The sequence below is a fragment of the Centroberyx affinis genome, unplaced genomic scaffold (genome assembly GCF_046629955.1).
Source record: "Centroberyx affinis isolate AG114_WGS23_722 - 3 ecotype Tasmania unplaced genomic scaffold, CSIRO-AGI_Caff_v1 ptg005684l_1, whole genome shotgun sequence".
Lineage (NCBI taxonomy): Eukaryota > Metazoa > Chordata > Actinopteri > Beryciformes > Berycidae > Centroberyx > Centroberyx affinis.
The window spans coordinates 82,856-106,764 of record NW_027282867.1 but is presented as its reverse complement, the minus strand read 5'-3'; the positions used below and the strand labels follow the sequence as shown (position 1 = coordinate 106,764).

General features: G+C 43.1%; 1 protein-coding gene across 1 annotated transcript; it reads left to right on the top strand.

Annotated features, from left to right (window-relative positions):
- Positions 1-767: 767 nt before the first annotated feature.
- On the top strand, positions 768-18,951 carry LOC139667657 (rho GTPase-activating protein 7; the record flags this gene model as incomplete). Its single annotated transcript, XM_071547141.1, has 6 exons — positions 768-981; positions 6,527-6,641; positions 7,559-7,795; positions 9,066-9,295; positions 10,510-10,683; positions 16,741-18,951. Coding segments are annotated over 6 exons (1,079 nt in total), but the record flags the coding sequence as incomplete, so codon positions are not given.
- Positions 18,952-23,909: the final 4,958 nt, after the last annotated feature.

Here is a 23,909-nt window from a genome sequence, read left to right as displayed (position 1 = left end):
CTTTTGCGCTACACCTTAAAATGATTGTGTTTGTCTTACTTGCATTCACTGGGTCTAAAAATATTGTGGAGCGAAGCCTCATTACCAGCAGAAGAATCCAAATAATGACAGACAATGAATCTTTCTTTAAAGGTTTTTAATAAAGACAAAGCCTACAGCTTTAAATTCAGACTTTCTGGGTCATATTTACCACTTTGTTGCCTCGTTGGTAACACTTTACAATAAGGGTCACTAAGTAATTAATTAACAGTTAATTAACAGTTAACTAATGTGTCTGTATGTGGGTAATCATTTACTAATGGTGTTCATGTTAACTAAGGTATTAATTTATACATTATTTAATAGTCATCTTTACAAACTATTAAATGAAAATGTATAAATTAATACCTTAGTTAACATGAACACCATTAGTAAATTACACATTGGTTAACTGTTAATTAATGTACCCTTATTGTAAAGTGTTACCAATTATTCTTTTCTTGAATTTTGTCAAATTATTAAAGGAAGGAAGAAGAATGAATCAAGGAAGAATAAAGAAAGTAAGAATTAAGGAGGGAAACTAGGTAAGGAAGGAAGGAAGGAAGGAAGGAAGGAAGGAAGTCTTAATGCCCAAATCCCATTCAGTTTTTAGGAATGAAACCACTATGGAGGGAAAAATGGAGGGAAAATAATCATCATCTGTAGTTTCTCATTCGATAACTCATTTCGGAACGCAACGGTTCATGTCAACAGATTAAAATATTAACCCGTCACCTCTGTGTCCGCAGATTTCCCCAAGGACCAGCAGCTGGTGGCGGCTCAGGCGGCCATCTTGCTTCTTCCCGACGAGAACAGGGACGCTCTGCGGACGCTGCTGCTCTTCCTGCGGGACGTGGTCGCCTGCGTGGACGAGAACCAGATGACTCCCACCAACATCGCCGTCTGCCTGGCGCCGTCGCTCTTCCACCTCAACGCCCTGAAGAGAGACGCCAACGCAGCCAGGTGAGCCTACAGCCCGAGAGCGCGTGGCGTGGGAAGAGAGGGTGGGGTACGGGTCGAGTCGGGGGGCCCGTGTCACACTATCTGCTTCTTCTGGTAAAAAATAAAAGCACGGCCTCAACGGCAATATGTGCTAATGTGGAAAAAAAACTTTGTCTCCATAAGGTCTAGCTGCAGCTTCAGACTCTGTCAACAAACGACTTAAGTTACCTACTGAAAATTCAGTTTTGTGCTGTCAAATAGTTTGGTAAAAGTCAATGAAGGAAATCTAATTTTGGAACAGAACCTCAGTGAAGAGAGATGGGGGGTGTTGGGTTAAGAGAGGGGGGTGAGACAGAGGGGTGGAGCTCTGTGACACACACTGTCAAAGTTATGTAAGACTTGAGAGCAGTTGCATAAGGTTTCTGCTGTTATGTGTAGCTGTGTGTGTGTGTGTGTGTGTGTGTGTGTTGACTGTGTGTCAATTTGATTTAGTTTTGTTTATGATGACCTAAGATCTCTTGATTGCCCTGTGAGTTATTTTTCCTCCCAGAGTTACACAAATGGCAGCAGATTGGAGTTTTTAGTTATATAAACATTTCTCAGAGGCAGAGCTGCTCTGGAAGTAGGAATAATCTGATTGGTTGAGTTAAACTTCAATGGGCGGAGGAGTAAGAGAGGAGACTAGCACTCTTGCTAATAACTGAAAAAATGGAATCTAACCATAATAAGTTATCTAGGTTAGGTAGCAATAATAAAATAATAAGATCATTTCTGCCTCGGAGAAATGTTTGTAGAATTAAAACTCAGATCTGCCAAATGGCCACAAATCATGAAACATGACATCAGAAAACTTGCATTTTTTTGACACTTGTATTTTGCTCTTAAGTTTTGATTTATCACTTGTGCACCAAGTAGATTTGCTGCCAGTGACCATTCCCAGAACACCAGAATTGAATTTGGGCAAATCTGCGGCATCTTAATTAAAGGGGATGAGACACTATTCTCTATTGCAGCTCCACCTTGTGATTTAGGCTGATAAGACGAGTCTATTTTTACATTAAAAAAAAAATTACCTAGTGCAGCTTTAATATAGCTACTTTTGATATTTTGTCAAAATTCTTAAAGTGCAAGGAAAGATGGGAAACATCATCACTAGACTATCTAATTGCAAGGTTTTCTTTGCATCCTTTGTGCATCTCAGTGTGGATTTTGTTATGACTACGCTGCATTTGCATCATGCGTCACTTTTAAATCTCAGCCTCCTCTTCTTTTTTTTTTGCACTTATCCTAAAATCACTAGTTTATGTGTATTTGTGTGTCCTGTTTGTGCGCGCGTGCCTGAATGTGTCCACTGTCGCACTGCAGGTTTCCATTCAGATGCACTGGGAATGTGTTTTTCTTCCTCTTTTTGTTGCTTCATCAGACGTCAAGTTTCCAGAGTTCTCAGTTCCCACAGATTACATCAACGCTGGCTCCGCTCCAGCCGGGACTCGCTCTTCCTTTCTTCTTTCCTGTGTTGTAATGAAAAGCTGTCAGCACAGTTTACACACAGAGTGCATTACATAACCCTGACCAATCTCCCATCTGGCCCTAATTTCACCCTCTGATATGAGAGATATATTCTACAATTCATCAGCTTTTTTTTTTTTGCTGGATACCCGTCGGGGAGGGAACGAGAGAGAGAGAGAGAGAGAGAGAGACGGGGAGAGAGAGAGAGACGGGGGAGAGGGAGAGAGAGAGCGACAGGGAGGCAAGAAAACGTTCATTTATTCTTTGAACTTTATTATGAGGATATGGTCGTGCTTTGCAGCACTTCTCGCGCTCAGTCCCATCAGTTTCTGAAGGCTGCTTATCGGAGCTCGGCTCGCAAAGTGGAAAGAAGTTAGACTGCGACACACACACACACACACACACACACACACACACACTCTTGAAAACGTACTTGCTCTCAATGCAAGACTGTGTGGATGCATGCGTACACACACACACACACACACACAATCTGACAAATGCACTCACTCTCCACACATGCACAATATGAAAGCATAGGCACACACACACACACACACACTTCTAAAAAATACACTTGCACAATATGGACACACACATTCTCACACAAAAAAACAGGCACACACACACACTCCTATTTTTACTCCTTTTCTTCCCCACTATTTACCCAGGAAAAGTTGACTGAACACATATGATCTTTGCTTCACACTAACAGTCACACACATTCACACATGGATTTACCAGTACAGGCTACTGCTACTGACACACACACACACACACACACACACTTACCTGTTCACTTTCTCTCAGTAGAGGGCTTTCAGATGATGTAACACTCTCTCTGGCAGCCATATTGGAGCAACAGCAACTGTCAACAGCTGATTGTGTTTCTAAACGTTCGACTTGTCCGTCTCAACAGAATTGAATAGGAATGGTTCATTTCTGTGCTTTTTTTTTTTTTTTTCCACAACTGATATATCTGATTGATTTTGTGTTCAGATAATCAGTCAGCTTGTTAGCTAGCTGACCATGGTATCTGGTTAGCTAATCATAATGATGTTGCTCTAAACACATGATTTGCAAGTAGAAGCTAGTGGCAGCTTGTGAATGAATAAAAGAATAAAAGAAAAATACGATAGAAAAAGTGCATTAAAATCACATTCTTCCTTCCTTCATTCTTTCCTTCTCTTTCTTCCCCTTTTCCTTTTTTCTTTCAGTTTTGTTCCTTCCTTCGTCCTTTCTTTCCTTCCTTCCTTCCTTCTTACTTTCCTTACCTAGTTTCCCTCCTTAATTCTTACTTTCCTTATTCTTCCTTGATTCGTTCTTCCTTCCTTCCTTGTTTGCTTAATTTATTCATTCTACCCTCCTTTTTTCCTTCCTTCTTTAATTCATTCTTCCTTCTTCCTTCCTTCCTTCATTCATCCCTAAAAAGACAGTGCAAAAAGATACAAAAGATAAAAAGATACACACACACACACACACACACACATCTCCTAGGTGATCATACACCATCTGATCTTTCTCTCCAATCTCTTTCCTCCTCTCCTCTAATTCCCCTGGTCTTCATCCTCTTCTTTCTTGCCGACACCCTCTTCCTCCTCTCCTCTCCTCTCCTCTCCTTCCTTTTCCATTACTGTTCCCTTCTTCTTTCCCCCGCTTTAACCTTCTAACCCCCCCCCCCCCGTTCTCTCTCCAGCTGTGGTAATCCATCTTGTTTCCATCCTCTCCCTTCTTGTCACTCACTTCTCCTTCCTCATCTTCCTCAACTCTCACTCTCCTCCTTCCCTTCCCCTTCACATCACCTCTCTCATCTCCTCTCTCACTCCCTTTCTCTCCTCCTTTCCTCTCTCCACCTCCAATTCCGCTCATCTTCGTCACCTTCGGTCTCGCCAACACCTTCCTCTTCCTCTCCCTCTCTCTTACTATCCCTCGCTTTCTCTGCTCTGTTCCTGTAATCCATCTTGCCTCAATTCTCTTTCCTTGTCACTCGCTTTCCCCTCTCCTATACCCTCCTCACCTCGCTCGTCTTCCTCCCTGTGTCCCTCTCCTTTTCATCTCTCCCTCTCCCCTTCCCACTGTTTTCCCCCCTTCAGGTTGACAGGGCGCTTGATGGAAATGACATCACGACACAATCTGCGCTCTGTGTCCTCCCATCCACTGGAAACCGGGTTCAGTGGCGCCCGCCGGCCTGTCAGAAATCACGTCACACTTTCTGTTGGGAACAATAACTCTGGAAATTGACTGCTACACACTGTTCTCCCACGGATTGTTGCAGCGAATCGTCTTCCTCTGTGAAACTATGAAATCTCATCTCGCCTGCTTTTCGCCCTGTGTGTTTTTTTTTTTTTTTGGGCTTTGCTTTGACAGAGCGCACCGCTTTTTTTAATTTAATTTTTTTTATTTATTGTGTAACTACCCCTGCGACCAGGCCTGTTTGCAGGTGTGTGTGTGGGAGAGATGACGGTTGTGTGTGTGTGTGTGTGTGTGTGTGACACCAGAAAGGCGACACACGAGCCTAATTTCGTAGGATCGCTGTGGCAAAAAATTGTCCCTTGCCCTGTGGAACTGCGAAATCTCAACTTTTCTGTTTTCACCTGCTTTGATATGACTCATCACTCTGACTTTATTTATTTATGAATTCATGTATCGGTGTCGCCGTACTCCCACGAACCAAGCCTGCTCTTTTCTCGTTTTCTTTCTTCGGCGGAACCGCGCAAAAAGCCTAATTCCCTCCAGCAAATTCCGATAACCCCTAATTGCATTTCATTAACAAACACGCATTCAAAAACACAATAGAACATGAAAGGAGAATATCAAATAAAATGAAGGGAAACAACTTTTTCATTGTGTTACTTCTGAATCTGTCAGTTTCCAGTAAACCTCAGCGATCCAACAAAAAAAAAAAAAGTCCAAATAACCTGAATCTGTCAGTTCCAGTAATTGTGACGCACTGCTGCTGATTCTTTCCTGTTTCTTGGAATAATAATAATTGGTTCGGCTGACTGGCACATATCCGTACTGCGAAGCTGACACCGCCAGTTTGGATCTGGCTCATGATGACCCGTGTCACATGTCATGCCGTCTTCCCCTTTCCTGTCACTCTCCACAGAGGGTCAAACAATTAAAACAATAAAAGTAACGATGTACTGTAATGCCACGCTTTCCTTCTGTCCGAATCGGATGTTCCCTCTGAACTATGGCAAGAACTTCAATCCTTATTTGAAGTCCAGTCAGTAGATGGTTCCTTCATTGTTGCTTTTATTAACTCAGTGGGTTAAGACATGGTGTCGTTCTTTCCTTCTGTTGTGTCCAAATCTGTTTGTTCAAAACAGAAGAAACAGCACATTTTATTCTCTTCCATAATTTTAGAGGGTTAGTGGACGTTCGTATCAAGGTTATTATAGTCTTGCATTTTTCATTAGTTTTTATTTTTATTTCGTTTTGACTTTTTGTTTTCAATTTCAGTTTAGTTTTAATTAGTTTTTAAAGCGGGTTTGCTAGTTTAGTTTTTATTTTTTGAAAATGCCTAGTTTTAGTTTAGTTTCAGTGTTAGTTTTAGTCTTTTTTTGTAATATGGGGTATTTGTCAGGGGCGAGATTAAAAAATGCAAAATACTAGGCTTATGTATGAAATAAATTGACAAAGACGAAAACTAAAGACATTTTCTCTATAATTTTAGTTTATTTTAGTTCATTTGTAAACACACAATACAGTTTCAGTTAGTTATCGTTTATTTGTAAAGCCTCGTTTTTATTTTTATTTCAGTTACCAAAATGTTTTTTCACACCTAGTTTTCGTTATTTTGTTAGTTTTCGTTAACGATTATAACCTTGGTTTGTATTGAGAGCGACTTACAGTGACTGAGCAGGGGGGTTCAGCTTCTTCTTCAGAGACACTTTGACAGGTGTCATGCCTGTTGATGGAAACACATTGCAATTATCCAACCTGTGACCATTTGGTTCGAGGACAGTCTGTCTAACCGCTAGGCCGCCGCGCCACACGAATCCACTGACACTGGAAAATGCGATGCTGATTCCTTCCTGCTTCGCTCCTATAGGTCGAGCCACAGGAAGTACAGCCTGGGCCGTCCGGACCAGAGGGACCTGAGTGAGAACCTGGCCGCCACCCAGGGTTTGGCCAACATGGTCAGCGAGGCCCTGCGGCTCTTCCAGGTACCCAACAAGATTATAAAGCAGATTGGACTTTTTTATTGGAGATTGGAGTTTTACAAACATTTCTCAGAGGCAGAATGGCTCTGGAGGCAGAAAATATGTTTTCTGGCTAAGTATACATTAGAGTCAGGCCAGTAAAAAGGCAAGGTGTCAGAGAGGAGGAAGCTAATATTATGAAGCCTAGTGCTCTGCTACTAACTGAAAAAATACAATCTGTCCATACTAAGTTAACTAGGTTAGCTAGTTAGCTTAGCTGACCTTCAAGCTCAAACTAGCCATACTAGCCTATAGCTATCTAGGTAAGCTAGTTCGCTAGCTGCTGACCTTCAACATTGGTCATGAATGAATGACAAATACATCTGCCATTTATATATATATTATTTTTAATATTTTGATCAGAGTTCCTCCTTGGCTATCAAGTTTGACAGTTAGGTAACTTAGCTAAAACTGGTTGTATGGCTCCGCCCACTGAGGTTTAACTCTACCAATAAGATAATTTATGCTTGCAAAGCAGTTCTGCCTCCAAGAAATGTTTGTAGAACTAAATCTGTGATTATTCAAAACATGTAGATGAATGAGTGAGTGAATGATGAGAGATGGCAAGGAACTTTTTCAGCCCATGATTCATATTTGATAATCCTGACCCATAACTGCATGAAACATGCAGTTTTGACAAAAGAGAAAAAAAGAGAAACCTGCTTTAATTGCTCCTAAAACGTGGTCTGATCTTCATCTAAGTCATGAACACTATCTGAATAAACAAGTAAACAATAACTTTTTCAATGTACTTATTACTTGTCAATTCAAGTAATGAAAAAGAAAAATACTAGATTTTAAGTAATGTGAAGTTAAGTGTCATTTCCATATTGAAATCGGTTTCCATCACACTGTACCAACCTGTGCCAACGTCTCTCTAGTTTCCAGAGTTTTGGCCGGGCCAGGGTCTGAGTGCCTCTGGCCCCGGAGAGGACTCGCTCTGTGGGGAGGGAGGAGGCCCAGCGTCCCCCGCCCCGAGCGGAGGAGAGGAGGAGCAGGAGGAGAGGAGGAGCAGGCTGGAGCTCAGCACCCAGCAGCTCCTGAAGGAGGCCAGGGAGAGGAGCAGAGGCTGGGAGAGCCACTCCGCCCCAGACCAGGTGGAGCTGGCCTTCAAGAAGGTGAATGGAGGGATGAACGGGAGAGGGGGGGAGAAAGAGAGACATTCAGAGAGGCAGGGTATAGAGCCTCCTGCTGTGAAGTGTGAATTAAGAAAGAAAAAGAAAGAAAGAAGGGAAGAAAGTAGAGGAGGGATGAATGAAGGAAGGAAGAATGAATTAAAGAAGGAAGGAAAAAAGGAGGGTAGAATGAATAAATTAAGCAAACAAGGAAGGAAGAATGAATCAAGGAAGAATAAAGAAAGTAAGAATTAAGGAGGGAATGTAGGTGAGGAAGGTAAGAAAGAAGAGGAAGGAAGGAAAGAAAGGACGAAGGAAGGAACAAAACTGAAAGAAAAAAGGAAAAGGGGAAGAAAGAGAAGGAAAGAATGAAGGAATGAAGAAAAAAATAACCTAACCTACTTAACGAAGGAAAGTAGGCAGGGAAGGGAAGAAAGATGGAAAGAGGGAAGGAAGGAAAGGACGAAGGATGGAAGAAAACCTCTGATTGAGAGAGAAAAGAGGAAGGAAGGAAAGTAGACAAGGAAGGGAAGAAAGAAGGACAGAGGGAAGGAAAGAAAGGTCGAAGGATGGAACAAACCTCTGATTGAGAAAGAAAAGGAGGGAAGGAAGGAAAGACAGAAGGAAGGAAGGAAGGAAGGAAGGAAGGAAGAAAAAACATGGCAAATATAAAAGAAGTAAGAATTAAGGGAGGGAAGGAAAGAAGTAAAGGACGAAGAAAGGAACAAACCTCTGAGAGAGAAAAGAGGAAGGAAGGAAAGTAGGCAAGGAAGGGAAGAAAGAAGGACAGAGGGAAGGAAAGAAAGGACGAAGGATGGAACAAACCTCTGATTGAGAAAGAAAGGAGGGAAGGAAGGAAAGATGGAAGGAAGGAAGGAAGGAAGGAAGGAAGAAAAAACATGTCAAATATAAAATAAGTAAGAATTAAGGAAGGGAAGGAAAGAAGGAAGGGACGAAGGAAGGAACAAACCTCTGATTGAGAAAGAAAAGAGGAAAGGAGGAGAGGAAGGAAGGAAGGAAGGGAAAAAAAACATGACAAATATAAAAGAAGTAAGAATTAAGGAAGGGAAGGAAAGAAGGAAGGGACGAAGGAAGGAACAAACCAACTAACTAAGCACTGTTCTTATAGCAGAGTGTGTACTGGGGCATCCTGGAGGCTAAGGTGTGATGTCATGGGTTCAAATCCCTGTTTCTCTCTCCACTGTAAGCTATCCAATAAACAGAAATGCTAAAAAAAACAAAAAAAACAAACAAAACAACAATTCCCTTCCAGATGGACGACGGCTGTCCCCTGTGGCTGTGGCGGGGCAGCGTGGAGGTCGACGCCCCCCAGAAAGAGCTGCTCCACCGGCTGCAGAGGGAGCAGGGGCTGTGGGACGGGACGCTCCGCCAGGCCGCCGTGATCCAGACCGTGTCCAAGGACAGCGAGGTGTACCGCTGCCTCCTGCAGGGCCAGAGCCACGGCTTGGGATCCCGGCTCCCCCAGGAGCACCTGCTGCTCAGGTAATGAGGCACGGCGATGCCCCGGGCGGACGAGTCGAGGCCCGATACTCTTCTAGCAGTTTCAGTTTCAGTCAGTTTAGGACCGAGAGGGTGTGTGTGTGTGTGTGTGTTTTTTTCATGCAGCAGATTGTAGAGGGTTGATGAAATTTTAATCCGCCCCTGAAGACAGATGACAGTATCTGTGTTTGCAGTTGGCCCGTGTCACGCTGCGCATTTCTCTGATATTCCCTCTTCCTTTCTATCGCTGTGGATGAACCATGAATTAGCTATGAAGAAGAAACACACATGAACAGTCTGGAATAATAATGCATTCATGCAAGGAGACTGCAAAGACAGCATCAGTGACCTTGTTTACATGCATACAAAAAGTGTGATTAAGACAATAATGTGTACAGCAGGACCCATGTAAACACCATACTCTGATTGTTAGTGTGATTATGCTCTTAGCTGGAGGAAGCACTCCAAAGTACTCTGATTTTACCGGCATTAACAGAGGCCAGTAACATGTAAACACCTTAATCACAACTTGAACAATTATATTAAAACAGCTTTGGCAACCATTTTGAACTGATAGCAAGGTCCTGATTTCACAAAACAATGCAGGCAGAAGCTGGACGGCTACAGACGCCGTATTAACTTTAATTTTGATGCTGTAGTTACACAGGTTTTCAATGTTGCCACAGGTTGTTACATCAATATCTATCAAAAGGTTTACTGGAATTTTTTTTGTCATTTCTTGTCACAACAACCACAAGTCACGTAAATCAGATTATTAGGGAATGGATCACTTCACAGAATCGCATAAACAGCTTAACCCTCATCCTACCAACCCTCATCCCTGGGGACCCCAAGAATAAACTAATGTAAGAAACAACCATCATAGCAAAATGTATTGGGGTCCCCCAGGATAATTAAAACAGAAACAGAAAACAATGATATGAAGTCATTAGGAACAAATAAATTGACAAAGTCATGAAAAATTGGAATGATAGAATAAAGCACCTGTGAGATATGACAAAAAGTATAGCTCTGGGGTCTGCGGGTACCCCATTCACTAGGATTAATGGCATTATTATTGTAATCAGAGTACTGGGAATAGTCATTATTAGTGTGCGTGTAAAAGTAGCCAGTTTCTATCACTTTATTTTTCCACCTGCTCTCTTCTTGCTCATCTCACCTCCACCCTCTTCCTCACCCTCCTCTCTCCTCTCCAGGACCTGGCAGTCTGACCCGTCATTAGGCCCTCTGTACCTGTCCTCTGTGTCCACGGAGCACCCCGAGGTGCCGGTGGAGGGGGTGAGGGCCCAGGTCCACTCCTGCCTCTACCTGCTGGAGCCCGCGGGTGCCAGGAAGACTCGACTGACGCATCTCTGCCGGACCGATACTAGGTAGGGGATGATGGAGGAGGAGGAGGAGGAGGAGGGAAGGAAAGAAGGGGAGAGAGGGAAGGAAAAGCAAGATGCTCAGCAGCATCTACACTAGGGAAGAGAGAGAAGGATGAAGGGAGGGAGGGAATTCACCTTATTGATTTTTCATCATACTCTGGGTGGGAAACATTGTGTGGAATAAACTGTGGCAGAATCAACTGGTCTTTGGACAAAAAATAAAATGGAAACCAAAATAATCCTTGGAGTCAACTACTTTATGTTGTTAATGTTATATTTATTTCCAAACCATCCAGGTCTAACTCTAAGTAACTGACAGCATTTACTTTCAGGCTACAACTTACACAATTAGACCTCGTTGGTTTGGAGATGCACTAAATATAACTTTAAAAAACATAAAGTAGTTGACTAACACGACAAGTATGACATAAATTAAATATGGCCGCCGATAGCTCAGGTCCATTCCTGCTTAACATGACACAAAATAGTACAATAGCATTCCTAGTCCTGATGCCAGCACATTAATATATTCACATTATGCAACAGCAGTGAGTGTATAAAACAACATCCACAAGGTTTGTTTATTGACAGAAAAGGAGGGAAAGGGAGAGAGGGAGGGAAAGGGGGAGGACACAACTCATCCAGCTCTCTTAAAGGAAAACAAGACAGAAAAAGAAAGAAAAAGAGGGAGGGAGTGAAGGATGGCGGGTATGGGGAAAGGGGAAATGAAGCGTCCCAGATTCAGTTTTCTCTGCTGAGCACACAGCAGCCATGGGTGACTGGAGGGAAGGGAAGGAGGGAAAACACTGAGATGAGCGTCATGCAGGGAGGAAGGAGAGGAGGGAGGGAGGTAAAGGTGAGTTAGCAAGGGAGGTAAAGGCTGCCAGCTCTCATGAAATTTCTTAAAATGAGTACGATGTCCAGAGTAAGAAAATGAAAAAATGAATAAAATGCATAGGACTATGCCAAATGAAATAACCTGGCTATGGACACATGTATAAGGTAATCAATAAAACAGTCAAACAACAGAGGAGAGAAAAAGAAAAAGGAATAAAAGTAATTAAAGTAAATTTTTTTTTTTAAAAAGGACAAAAAATAGATAAATAAAAAGTAAAATAAAATACGACAACGGATGAGGGGCGGCTGTGGCTCAGGAGGTAGAGCGGGTCGTCCACTAATCATAAGGTCGGTGGTTCGATCCCCGGCTCCTCCAGTCCGCATGTCGAAGTGTCCTTGGGCAAGATACTGAACCCCAAATTGCTCCCGATGGTTGCGCCAGCACCCTGCATGGTAGCTTGCCGCCATCGGTGTATGAATGTGTGAATGGGTGAATGTAGACATTGTAAAGCGCTTTGGATAAAAGCGCTATATAAATGCAGTCCATTTACCATGATGATGTGCGGATGCGTGAGTGAAGTTTTCCTATGACCAAAACCTTACCCTAACCTAAACCAAACCTGGTAACACTTTACAATAAGGGTCACTAAGTTAAGGGTTAGTTAATGCTTAATAAGGTTAGTTAATGCTTAATAAGGTTAGTTAATCTTAATAAGGGTTAGTTAATGCTTAATAAGGTTAGTTAATCTTAATAAGGGTTAGTTAATGCTTAATAAGGTTAGTTAATGCTTAATAATTTTGCCATGTAGATTTAAGAAAGCAAAATACCTTTTTGTACATGGCAGCGGTAGAATGGAACAGGCTTCCAGTAGAGATAAAAACAAGTCAGTCTTGTCATAGATTTAAACGTGAATGTGGGGAATGGTTATTTGACCAAAATGAAAGAATGACTTAGAAATGTATATCGGTGTAGGTATGAGTGTAAGTAGGAGTATATGTACGGTATGTATGTATGGTACAGGGAACCTTAGTCATCTGTGACTTGTCTTGCTATCTTTGTCTGCCTTGAAAGAGGACCACAACGGAAATAAGTTATCTTTTAACTTTATTGTGTTATCCTCGACATTTTTTAAATTAATATGTATTTGTCGCAGTGTATGACATTTTATATATATTTGTTTTTGATATGTCAAATAAATCAAATCAAATCAAATTGAAAGAAGTTTGAAAAATCTAAATTGTGTGTTACAAAACGCCTATTCAGCTCTGTCTACAGCAGCTGAGAACAGGCTGCAGCAGCAGTGAAGGACAGCTGCAGGAGAGATACAGGGTGGAGGACGTTTTATGGCTACCGCTAAATTACCCCCCCCCCCCCACACATGGAAATATGAAAACCTGTTTAAAGAGCAAGTAAAAGACAGAAGAGGCAAAGTGAGCCGCAGACGGAGCTTGAACTACGGGAACTACGGAGAACGCTGAGAGGATTTACAGGCGTGAGAAGCCTATTAAGAGAAATATCAGGAGAGAGCGCTCGGCCCTCTTATCCGTCTTAATTGAGCTTTTCTCTTATTCTGACCTCTGCCATCCCTCATCATATATCTCAGGCAGCATCGCAGCCTCCCCGCCGGCGCGCACCAGAACAAGAGAAAGACACGGAGGAGAAAAGTTTGAGATGAAACCCCCCCCCCCCCCCCCCCCCCCATTCTCACCCACCCACCCCCTCCTGCTCATGATTCATGCCCTTTGAAACTAAGTTGCTGCAGATTTTCTGCTGCTTACATGATCAATTTACTCTCAGCGGAGCCTCGCAGCTCCATTTGTCTCAGTTGATTAAATGAGAGGAACCACCATGCGATGGAAAACAGGTGGCTGCAGCTCTCTCAGAGGGCCGGGCTCATCTTATCTCTCGTTCATTGGTGAACAGGGCGCTGGGCTTTCTTTCTTTTTCTTTTTCTTTTTTTTTGTTAAATGGACCAGGCGATGGGGGGGGGGGGGAGCACGGATGATTCAGATAGCAGCGTGCACAGTGTTTCCCCCGCACAGATTCAATAAGGCAGAGTGAAAGAGAAGGGAGGTGAGGAGGAGAAAGAAAGACAGAAAGGGACAGAAGGAGAGAGACTGATGACAGACGGGAAGCAGACCAAGCTCCAAGTGAAACATCTGAGACTGAAAATGATGCTTCAGAGAGAGGAAATGTGCAGGAGTCTCTTTCACTTCTATTAACATATTCATCTGTTTCTCATTCTGTTTTATTAGATAGGTAGAATTGTCTTTTTTGTCCATTACAGCTTTTTTGTGCAGCTGAATTTGGCGATTATAACTCCTGTAGTGCTGCTCTATTAGTGCACTAATTAGCGGTAAATCACACATGATTAATGAGTGAATTCAGACACTTAATTCATCATCAACCTGCATCTGCATTCACCAGTCGCATAAACAAATGTTTCAGCTAACATTTGACACATCACCAATATTCCTTCAAAGCCAACCACATATTATGTGTCACTAGCTGACATTAAACAGAAAAAAAAATTCACCGACGTTCCCATCTAGGCGTTTTCCGACCTTATGTCGGTGAATAAATATTCTATGCATCGGAGTTGTGTGCGGCTTCTTTTTTCTGTTTATTTTCACACAGCCGGCACTTCGCCAATCCAGCTGTGCGGTTTCCTTCACGTTTTGGATTCTCACTAGCTGACATTAACAAAAAACACGTTACAGTAAGCTATGTACCGTATAACCTGCAGCTAGAGATAAATACCTTCCTGAACAACAGACCTTCATGTTAATGTTAGCGTTAACGAGCTCAAATTAGCGGAGCAAAACAAAACAAACACTTATAATTAGTTATGAATTGGCAGTTAAAAGAAAACATCTTTAGAATAGCTTGACGTACCAAAAAAAAGTTTATTTACTTGCATTTGTAAACGAGGTTTGGTGAAGAAGACGATGCCGTCATTATAAAACCACGGAAGGGTTACAACTTGGTTGCTTGGTAACGGCCAGGTGACGACAGACCAATGCAATGCATTTTGGTACTTTCATGGTTTTAGTGACCAGGCTTGTTCACTACATTAGATTACAGTGCATTGTGGGAAATATGTAGTGCCCTCAAAATCATTTCACAATATAATTTTACGATTCGGACGCTAACAAAAAATGTCTGACGTATAGTGCCCTAAAACACAGATATTGATCCATTCCGGTCACAGCCCTGGTCTATTGTTGTATGTGAGCGCTTCCTATCTGCAGCCACACACTCAGTATCGTAGAGTACGGGGAGGAGAGGGATGGACCATGACCTGGAGGTACGGGGGTGTAGGACCGGACTCTGGCCTAACATGGGCGAATTTAGGGAGGTTGAAGACAACACAATGAGCCTTAACCCACAACGCCATGAAAACCCCCAGAGGAATGATGCTTTCACTCCGTCTCTCTTTCTCTCTCCCCTTCAGTTTTAAGGGGGAGAGAACTGAAGGAGCTCGGTCTGAGCGTCTGCTGCACCAGGCCGCTGTGGGTTTATTTGCTATGACATTAATTTTAAGTGCTTGTTAGCTTTCAAGGCAAGATGACAGATCCACAACATCAAGGTCAACTGGGCTTTTTACGGTACAGGCCTATGAAACGGATCCCCATCGCCTCCAGAGGAAATTAAAGTTATGGCCTCAGAGAGCGAGAAGGAGAGAGAGAAGGAGAGAGAGAGGCATCCTAATTCTGTTTTGTTTGCGCTGGAGTCTTCCTGAAATGGGAGTGAAAACAAAAGATCAGTACATACATAAAGCTTCAAGTCAGGCGAATTCATAGAGCGCTTTTAACAAACAGCCAGGTGTGTCACAAAGTGCTTTACAGAAAACAAGGGAACAAGAGATGCAACAAGTACTACAGTAGAAGTCGCCCACTTTACTGCACAGTTGCTTCACCTCTGAGGGAAACTGTTGAGAAAATTCAAATTTTATTCTCTTTTCAGTCATCAGAAGGTAGTAGTTTGAAAGATTAGAGTTGTGTGATACCATAATATTCCCATTCAGCTCTATCTACAACATTTCAGAGAGAACAGGCTGCAGTGGCAGTTGCAGTATCAGTGGCAGATTGTAGCAGCTTAGATCCAGGATGTGTGACATTTTTTTTTTTTGATGACTGCTACTGCTAATATTATGTTTGTTTGTGTTCGTGATTCAGATATGAAGATGCATTAACAACATCCTGAAAAATAGCTATTATCTGAAATACAGTATGCATGTAGACACCCTCAGGGAATGGGGGTGAATGTCCTTAAAAGATGCAACCATGCATCACATATAACAAACATATTCCTTAAACTCAGGTATCATACAAAGACAGGACATAGGTGTTTTGCCCAGGCTTTATGATGAAGTGTGCCACATAGACCCACACATGATTTTGTTGTTGATTTAGTATTGAACTGAATAACTGTCTACACCAGTGATTCTCAACCTTTTTCATATCAAGGACCCTAATTCAGTCCACAGACCCCCATTTGATGAAATTTTGTCTCTCAAACCCAAATCTGAGAATATTTTATATTGTCAGATATGATTTTGTCCAGAATCCCATGACTATCTGTACTGTAGATAGAGAGATAACTGTGAAACTATGGCCAAAACAGTCATTCTTCTACATTCTCTAACTGTGTTAACTTCTGGTCAATGAAATAATGGTGAAGTTTAACAATTCATCAATTTGCCGGGGACCCCCTGGAACCCCCTCAAGGACCCCTGGTGGTCCCCGGATCCCACGTTGAGAACCACTGGTCTACACTGTACTTGGGCAAATAATAGTGGAGAGAGTGAAACCTACGATTAGAATAGTCATTTTTCTAAAAAGGGGATAATTTCTCTAAAAAGGAGATAATTTCTAGTTAATGTATAGTGACATTAAACTATTCCTCATTTTGTTGGGGACCCCTTGGAGCTTCTTCAAGGACCCAAGGAGGTCCCTGGACCCCATTTTGAAAACTACTGATATAAAGGACAATGCTTTGTTATGTAGCGAATCACATGCGGGCAAAACAGGCAAATTGACACCGTACAAGTTGTGAGTTTCTAGGTTTCTTTCCGTGGCTTGTAAATAAATCGTCTGTCCTGTTATTAAATGTGTTACTCCTGCTCCCTTGGTTCTCTCTATTCAAATGTTGCCACTTCCCCCCCCCCCCTGACTCTTTCTCTGCTAAAAGGTCTTAAAGGTCTCTTGTCTGTCTTGCAGGGGACGGTCCCAGGAGTGGCACAGCAAAGTGAGCGGACACCTGCTGGCCTCCAAGCTCCTGGCGATTAGGGATTCCTTCAGACCCGACCACAGAGAGACCAAGATATGAGCGGCTCGAGAATCGGAAGTTGAGGACTGCGGACTCACGGTTTCCTGGCGGTGCTTTCTCCAGTGCCCCATGTTCAGATTTTGGCTAATGTGGGCAATTTTTTTTTGCACTAATCTGGAAGACTCTGCACAAGCTACCAGGCTGGTTAAAATACATCCCTTTCCACCTCGCAGGACATGGCGACATGTGAAGGATAGGGGACTATGATTTGAAAAGGAAGGACTTTTTTTACTATGTTTTAAAACTCCCGGCCCAGAGAGCAGCAAGCAGGAAAGATGATGTTTGAGGCCGTCCCCAAATATTATGTCTCTCTTCAGGTCCTTTTGGAGTCGAGTGCTCAGATTTGGAGTTATGTGTTCCCCTTTTGTCAGTGACCTGCCGGGGCTGCTACGCTTCACAATCAAGTTCACAACAAAAAATGCAAACAATGGAGGACTTTTGCAAAGGACGAGTGTGAAAAGCAGAGGTTTTCTACAGTCCATGATGTGACTCCTAACTGAGGAACAAGGCAGGGATGAAGCCAGCGGACGATCTGGTGAAATTTATCAAAGGGGGTTAGAGGGCAGTTAAATACTTACTTGCCTTCGCTTTTTTGTCTAAAATCTATTGTTAAGGAGGGAAGAATAACATTTTTTTTTTTTTTTTTCTTTCATCAAATCCCCTCCTCCTTGTATGTAATAATAGAAAGAGCCAGGAAATCACTTGGCAGCTCGTCAGGAAGAGCAGAGGAAAGGAAAGGAGGAGCAGAAAAGATCAGGAAACAGACATTTAGCCTCCAGACATTTAGCTTTGGTGCGGGAGGGGAAAGAGGGGAAGAGGAGAGGAGAGAGCGGGATGGTCAGAAAGGGTGGAGGGCGATGGACAGAGCTACAGCACAGAGAACTTTGCTTTTAATTTTTTTATTTTTTTATCCATAAACAATCACCCTAAGAATCTTGCGGTACAGCAACCGGACGGATAGCATCTGTCTTGAACCTTTTGACCTGATTTCTGGGCAGGAAATCCCCCACAAGCAGAAACTCTCTTCTAAACCAAAGACAGGTTGTTGCCCCTGCAGTTGTACAGCAAAGTAGCTCAAAGATTTTTTTCTTGAGTTTGTCTTGAACCTGCAACCTTATGTGAATTCTGATGTGAATCCCGAGACAATCACCCATGGCTGTACAATACCAAAGACGGACGATCGCGGTTGCCTTGAACCTGCGACCTGATGGGAATTCGGAGGGTCGAAGGGAAACCCACGCCAATGGAAACCTTTTTTTTTTTCCGATCCAGAGAAACTTGTTGTTCCTGTAGAAGTGACTCAGAGCAGAAGGATCCAGCTCCGATCCCCCACGCCCCGCCCCGCCCCACGTTACCGAGACCGGCACAGGAGCCTGTCACCGTAATGGAAACGTCTCATCCCATTCGACTGACTCGTTCCCTGGCCTAATTCATCATGGCGGGCGTACGACGGGACACGTGTGTGTGTGTGTGTGTGTGTGTGTGTGTGTGTGTGTGTGAGACACTTCAAAGACGAGCGAGATGAGCGAAATCTACCTCTCCGCGGGACAAAGCTGCCGTTGTGTGACTTTGAAGCGCGGAAAAAGTTAAGAATTCACGAAGGCCTTGCCGCGCCACGGAGGGGAGGGGGGTGGGGGGGAACTCCTGTGTGCGCTGTGACGGATATCCGAGCAGACACGCTTCCCCCACTTCCTGAAACTTTAACATTTGTATTTATTCTTTTCCGTCAAAGAGCGTGAATGTGTGGCTCGCCCGGCTCTTTGCTTGTACGGACTCATTTGACTTGGCACTCCAGTGCTGCTTCACTTCCACAAAGTACTCTTGTCCCACCGTATGAATTTCAAAGTGTCCTTTTTGTTGTACTTGCTATATAGGGCAGGTATACATGTAAATATTCCTAAGTGTAGACAAAGTCAGTTTTATTCATCAAATGACATCTGCCATACTTCAGATTATTTAACTAAATATATATCTATATACAAATCTATTATATCCAGATATGTTTATTTAATTTCAGGCTTTCATAAAATCTTATCGTGTTTTTGTGTGTGTGTGAAATTGAAATTTATCAGTGACAAACACCTAATTAAAATGTTTATTTCTCCGTGATCCCGTGTCCCGTTTTTTTTTTTTTTTTTTTTTTTATATTTGTTTAGTTTTATTTATTTTTTTTCACTCTGCCTGGCTAAGTGCCAACCTGATTACTGCCTGTAATTTGTGGGGAAGGTGGAGTAAACAGCAGGCAGTTTGGGGACGAGGCGCCACCGACGCCCAGGAGATTAATAAGCCTGTCTGTCTGTCTTATGGCACTGCCGACTTCTGAAGACAAACTCCATCACCCTTTTCTTCTTCTCTTTCTCTCAGTACGCGTAGGAAATTATTTACGCTCACAACACCCACTTGTGTCCTATTTGCATAATGCTTATTTACATATCTTATTGATTCATCTCTTAGATCACATAATTCAATCCCAGATAAACACTTGGCGCAGAGGCACTCGGAGCTGAAGGCGGATGCCGAGCAGCGAAATGTGAGGTAAAAATATTCTGGCGGCGAGGCCATCATGCCCCGGTCTAAACAGGATTTTAGGGAAGAGGAATAATTTATGCAAATTAAAAAATAACAGAAGTGCCTGCAGGCGGCTTTCACTCCTGTGCAAGTCTGTTCCGCCATATGGTTGGAACACCACGGAATGAACTTCTGAACTCTGAGGTCAGAGGTCAGAGGTGAACACAGGTGTCACAGCGGTTACACAGATCGTCCCGTAACCCAGAGGTCACAGGGTCGATCCCAAGGACAGCCGATGTGAGGGGATCCTCAGCCTCGTCCTGTTCCTGATGTGAAGACACTTCTGCTTTATTGGGTAGTTGCAAGTTTGTGACTAATAAGACAAGACTCCTATCTCTTTGAATTGGGGAGTCGTCTATATCTAAAGTTCTGACATGCATACAATCATTTAGCGTTACATATTTACGAAAACTGAATTGTTAACATGGAGTGTTTTCAAATTTGTTTCAAAGGAAACTGCTTGACGAAACAGTGAGATTACGACATTCAAGACAAATCTGGTTTACGGCCGTCCCATACATACATTTGTCATTGTATCACCTGTCAACTGCATGCTGACAGTTATATATGTCATGTTATTATTTTTGTATACTTTATTTGTCCTCTGCATTTGACCCATCCTATACACACACTAGGAGCAGTGGGCGGCTGCAGTATAGCGCCCGGGGACCAAATCCAGTTCTTTTGCCAGTGCCTTGGTCAGGGGCACTGACAGGAGTATTAACCCTAACATACATGTCTTTTGATGGTGGGAGGAAACCGGAGCACCCGGCGGAAACCCACACAAACACGGGGAGAACATGCAAACTCCACACAGAAAGGACCCAGGACCTTCTTGCTGTGAGGCAACAGTGCTAACCACTGAGCCACCGTGCCGCCTTATAAATTATTTCAAATGCATTAATAAAACAGTTACTGGTAGAGACGGTTGACGTTGTCCCCAACTTGGGTGAGTTGTTGAAATAAAGTTCTGATGTTGCGTGAACCTGAAAGTATGATTGGCAGATTTTCTTAATGATATGCACACAAAGGTGCGTCGATTGGCCACTTTCGCCGGTGACACGTTTTACGTTGTCGGAGCCTCCATTTTACGTGCGTTATGGATTTTCCCATTCAAAACTGATAGAGTGCATTGTCTCTAATACTGTCTCTGAGAAGGGGGACGGCGTGTGACAAAGGTCCCGGGCCGGACATGAACCCAGGATGTCACGGTGACATGGTGTGCGTCTTGCCAACCGAGCCACCGGGACACCTGAAACTTCTTTTTGAACCTTACTTTAACCACAGAAGGTTGACTGAATATATACAGTACAACCACAGTCTTCACAGTCTGGGGGTTAAGTGCCTTGCTCAGTGGCTGAACATTACTCATTCAGTCTCCCCAGGCACTCCCAGGTTCGGAGCTGGCAACCCCCCCCCCCTATCACAACCTGCTTCTCTACTCCGCCCCGAAAACACGAAAAAGAGGGTGAATGAATATGAGATGAGGCCACCGGGCGATGAGAGCCGTCTCTCCTGCCGTGGCAGTGAGTGTTATTGCTTCTTGCAGGTGTTATTGAAGCGGCGTGCCAGGCATTCTCCTCCCGGAGTGACTGTCAAAACACCTTTAACACTGTCCTTCAACAGGAGCTCGGCAGCGGCTCAAAAAAAAAAAAAAAAAAAGCACCGGCTCTGCGAAAGCTTAATGAATTTTTCATGAAGCGATTCTGGGAATTATTGCCTGGGACGGTATTGAGATCAGCCCATAAAGTCCTGGGACGCACGACTTGATGAGAGAGAGGACTAGAGAGGGAAGGCGTATGGATATTTCATAAGTTGCACAGACGGGTCCCGGCAACTCGGGAACTCAACCGGCAACTTTTGCACTGCTCGTGGCGATTCCCAGAGTCATACAAGTTTTATATCTATAGAAGCGCACAACTGTCTCGCGGGTAAAGGCACACTTAAAATTACAGGCTTCCGGGCCGCCGCCTCGCAGTGTGTGTGTGTGTGATGTATAATTAACTTCATCAAATGGGATTGTTCTCCTTTCACTTATCGTCTCTGCAAACAAAGCCCACTTACTCGCACACGTCATGGAAGGCAAAGACTGTAATTGCAGTTTTCTAAAAGGGCGAGCTAAAAAAGTCTAGGAAGCAGGGGGGGGCGGATGCAGGGAAAAGAAATTGAAGTCGAAATGCGTGCGAGGCGATATTCTGTGACTGACTGACTGACGCTTAATAGCTGGCTGCTCCTTCACCTTGACAGAGTCAGAAGTGCAGAAGTAATGCGGCAGTGTTTTGGCTCAGAAAAGCACCTGTGATGATAATAAAAGTGAAGCTGTAGCCATGAAGACAAAGGGTCAAAAATGCTCAGTCTCCTGTTTTTCCTCTTCTGTCATCCTTCTTTTTTTGTGTGTTTGTCTTCTTCTGTGTCGGAGCTACAGGAGAGCTGAGAGACACCGAGCTCTGAGGGGGAAATGGAGTTCATGGCCATCCAGGGTTGGGAACCTTAAAGATGACAGACAAAGGTTTTCAGCCACTGGCAGCGCTAGTGAGCAAAGTGGGTCCCCGTACAACAACGAAAACACTTGAAGAACGTGAATGAAGACGTATGAACCATAGACTGTAAAAAAAAAAAAGAAGGGCCGTTTTGAAGCCAAAAGTTGGGGTTTACGCTGACATTTTTTTGGAGCCAGTGCAGCCAGAGCGAGACTGAGGGTCTTTTCACATTGTCATGGTAACAGCTTGTGCATTGAGAAACAGTTGCATTGTAACTTCCTGGTCCCCCGGCTCTGACCTTCACAAATGTTAATTTTGGGCAGGTTGTGAAGCAATTTAGTGAAGTACAAAGAGTTCTTTGCCTAAAGTTACCTCCTCGCAAAAATAAAGTTGCCACAGGAAGTTGTAATGTACCGGTTTCTCAATATGGAAGTTGGAAGGAAGGAAGCTGTTACCATGACGACGTGAAAAGGACCTGTTGATCACTGGACAACCCTGTTTTATAACCATTATATCCCGTTAATGACACAATTATTTTGAAAATAAGGACACATATAAGAAGAAGTGAAATTAGCTACTGAGACCAAAACCTCTTGTCGAAAAAATGTATTATTATTTTGAGTGAGAAGTTGGGTTGTGGTCCCACTGACTTCATGAAGTTGGGCGATTTGGAGTCTTTTTGGAGCCGGACTCTAGCGGATGTTAGAGGAATTGCCGCCTGCTGCCACTTTCTTATTGCCTTCAAAATTCACCCGTGGTTTTGGCCGCTTGGGCACGAAGACGTACGAACACACTATGAGCATGGAGGAGACGCAGTACACAATACTGTGTGGAGAGGGAGCAGTCCATTTTTTCAGAATACATAATGTTTTTTAGGTAAGGGAATACAGTTACCTTTTATTTGTATTTAGAATATGAAACGCTGCTACAAGCATTGTGTTACTACCCAAACCCTGAGTCTGGGTTATGGGTTCCACGTTTCTAGCACAGCGTGTTTTCTTTAAATGTACTTTTCCATAAGTTAATACACAGGTCGATGCACTGGAATAAGGTGAAGGGATGGTTGCACAGCTGATCGGCATCTATAAACGCCTCGGTTTTTAGTTTTAACTTTCATTTTTCCAGGGAATTTTGGCAGTTTTTCAGCAGCAGCCTGCCTCAAGTTCACACAGTTCAACACATTCACATCTAAGCTGCCCAGTAAACCAGTCTGCTGCTGAGCTGCTTCACTGGAGCAGGCAGGGGGGAAGAAAGCGTTGCTCAAGGGCATCTCGGTGGTAGCTGTTCAGAAGAGTCAGCTTTGTTTCTAATTCCCTTTCCAAGCCAGTCTGGGACTCAAACAGTCTTCAAACCCCTCAGCCAATGCCGTCCCAAGTGACTGTAACACACTGTAAATGCATTTTATAAGCGTGATGTTTTCACCAGGTATTCCAGAGAGATTCCTCTGTTGTGGTCGGGATCAAGCAGGAGGTAGAACCGCTGCTCAGAGTCAAGTCACTTTTAAACTACAGCGTTGGCCAGAATGCTGAAATAAAAAACTGACCCTTGAAAGTTTCACTGAAGAGCCATACTGTACTAAACTCAGCGTACAGTAATACCTGTAAAAACTGGATGATTACTGAGAATATGTTGTTTGAAAAATATTCACAAAATATTTGTCGTTTCATTTACAGAACCAAAAGCTTTTCAACTGTAAACTGTAAAACCATCCTGAGCAGAATGTGAATGGGTGCTGTGGGTGTCAGAGAATCCCTTGGAATGTAGTACTATTAGTAAAAATGACTAATAAGATAAATAAGCATATTATGAACAATATTATGAATCATTGACTGTTTTCCATTACAAATTCACTCTTGTAACCTTTATCAACAGTCTTTGAAAAATTTGCAAAGATCTAGAAATCTAGAAAAGTGAATTGGCAGATTTGGACAAAAAATTATGTTGCTGTGGTATTGAGGCACTTGCATGATTTAATGTGATTTGGTAAATAAATGCACCAAATTTTGGCTAAA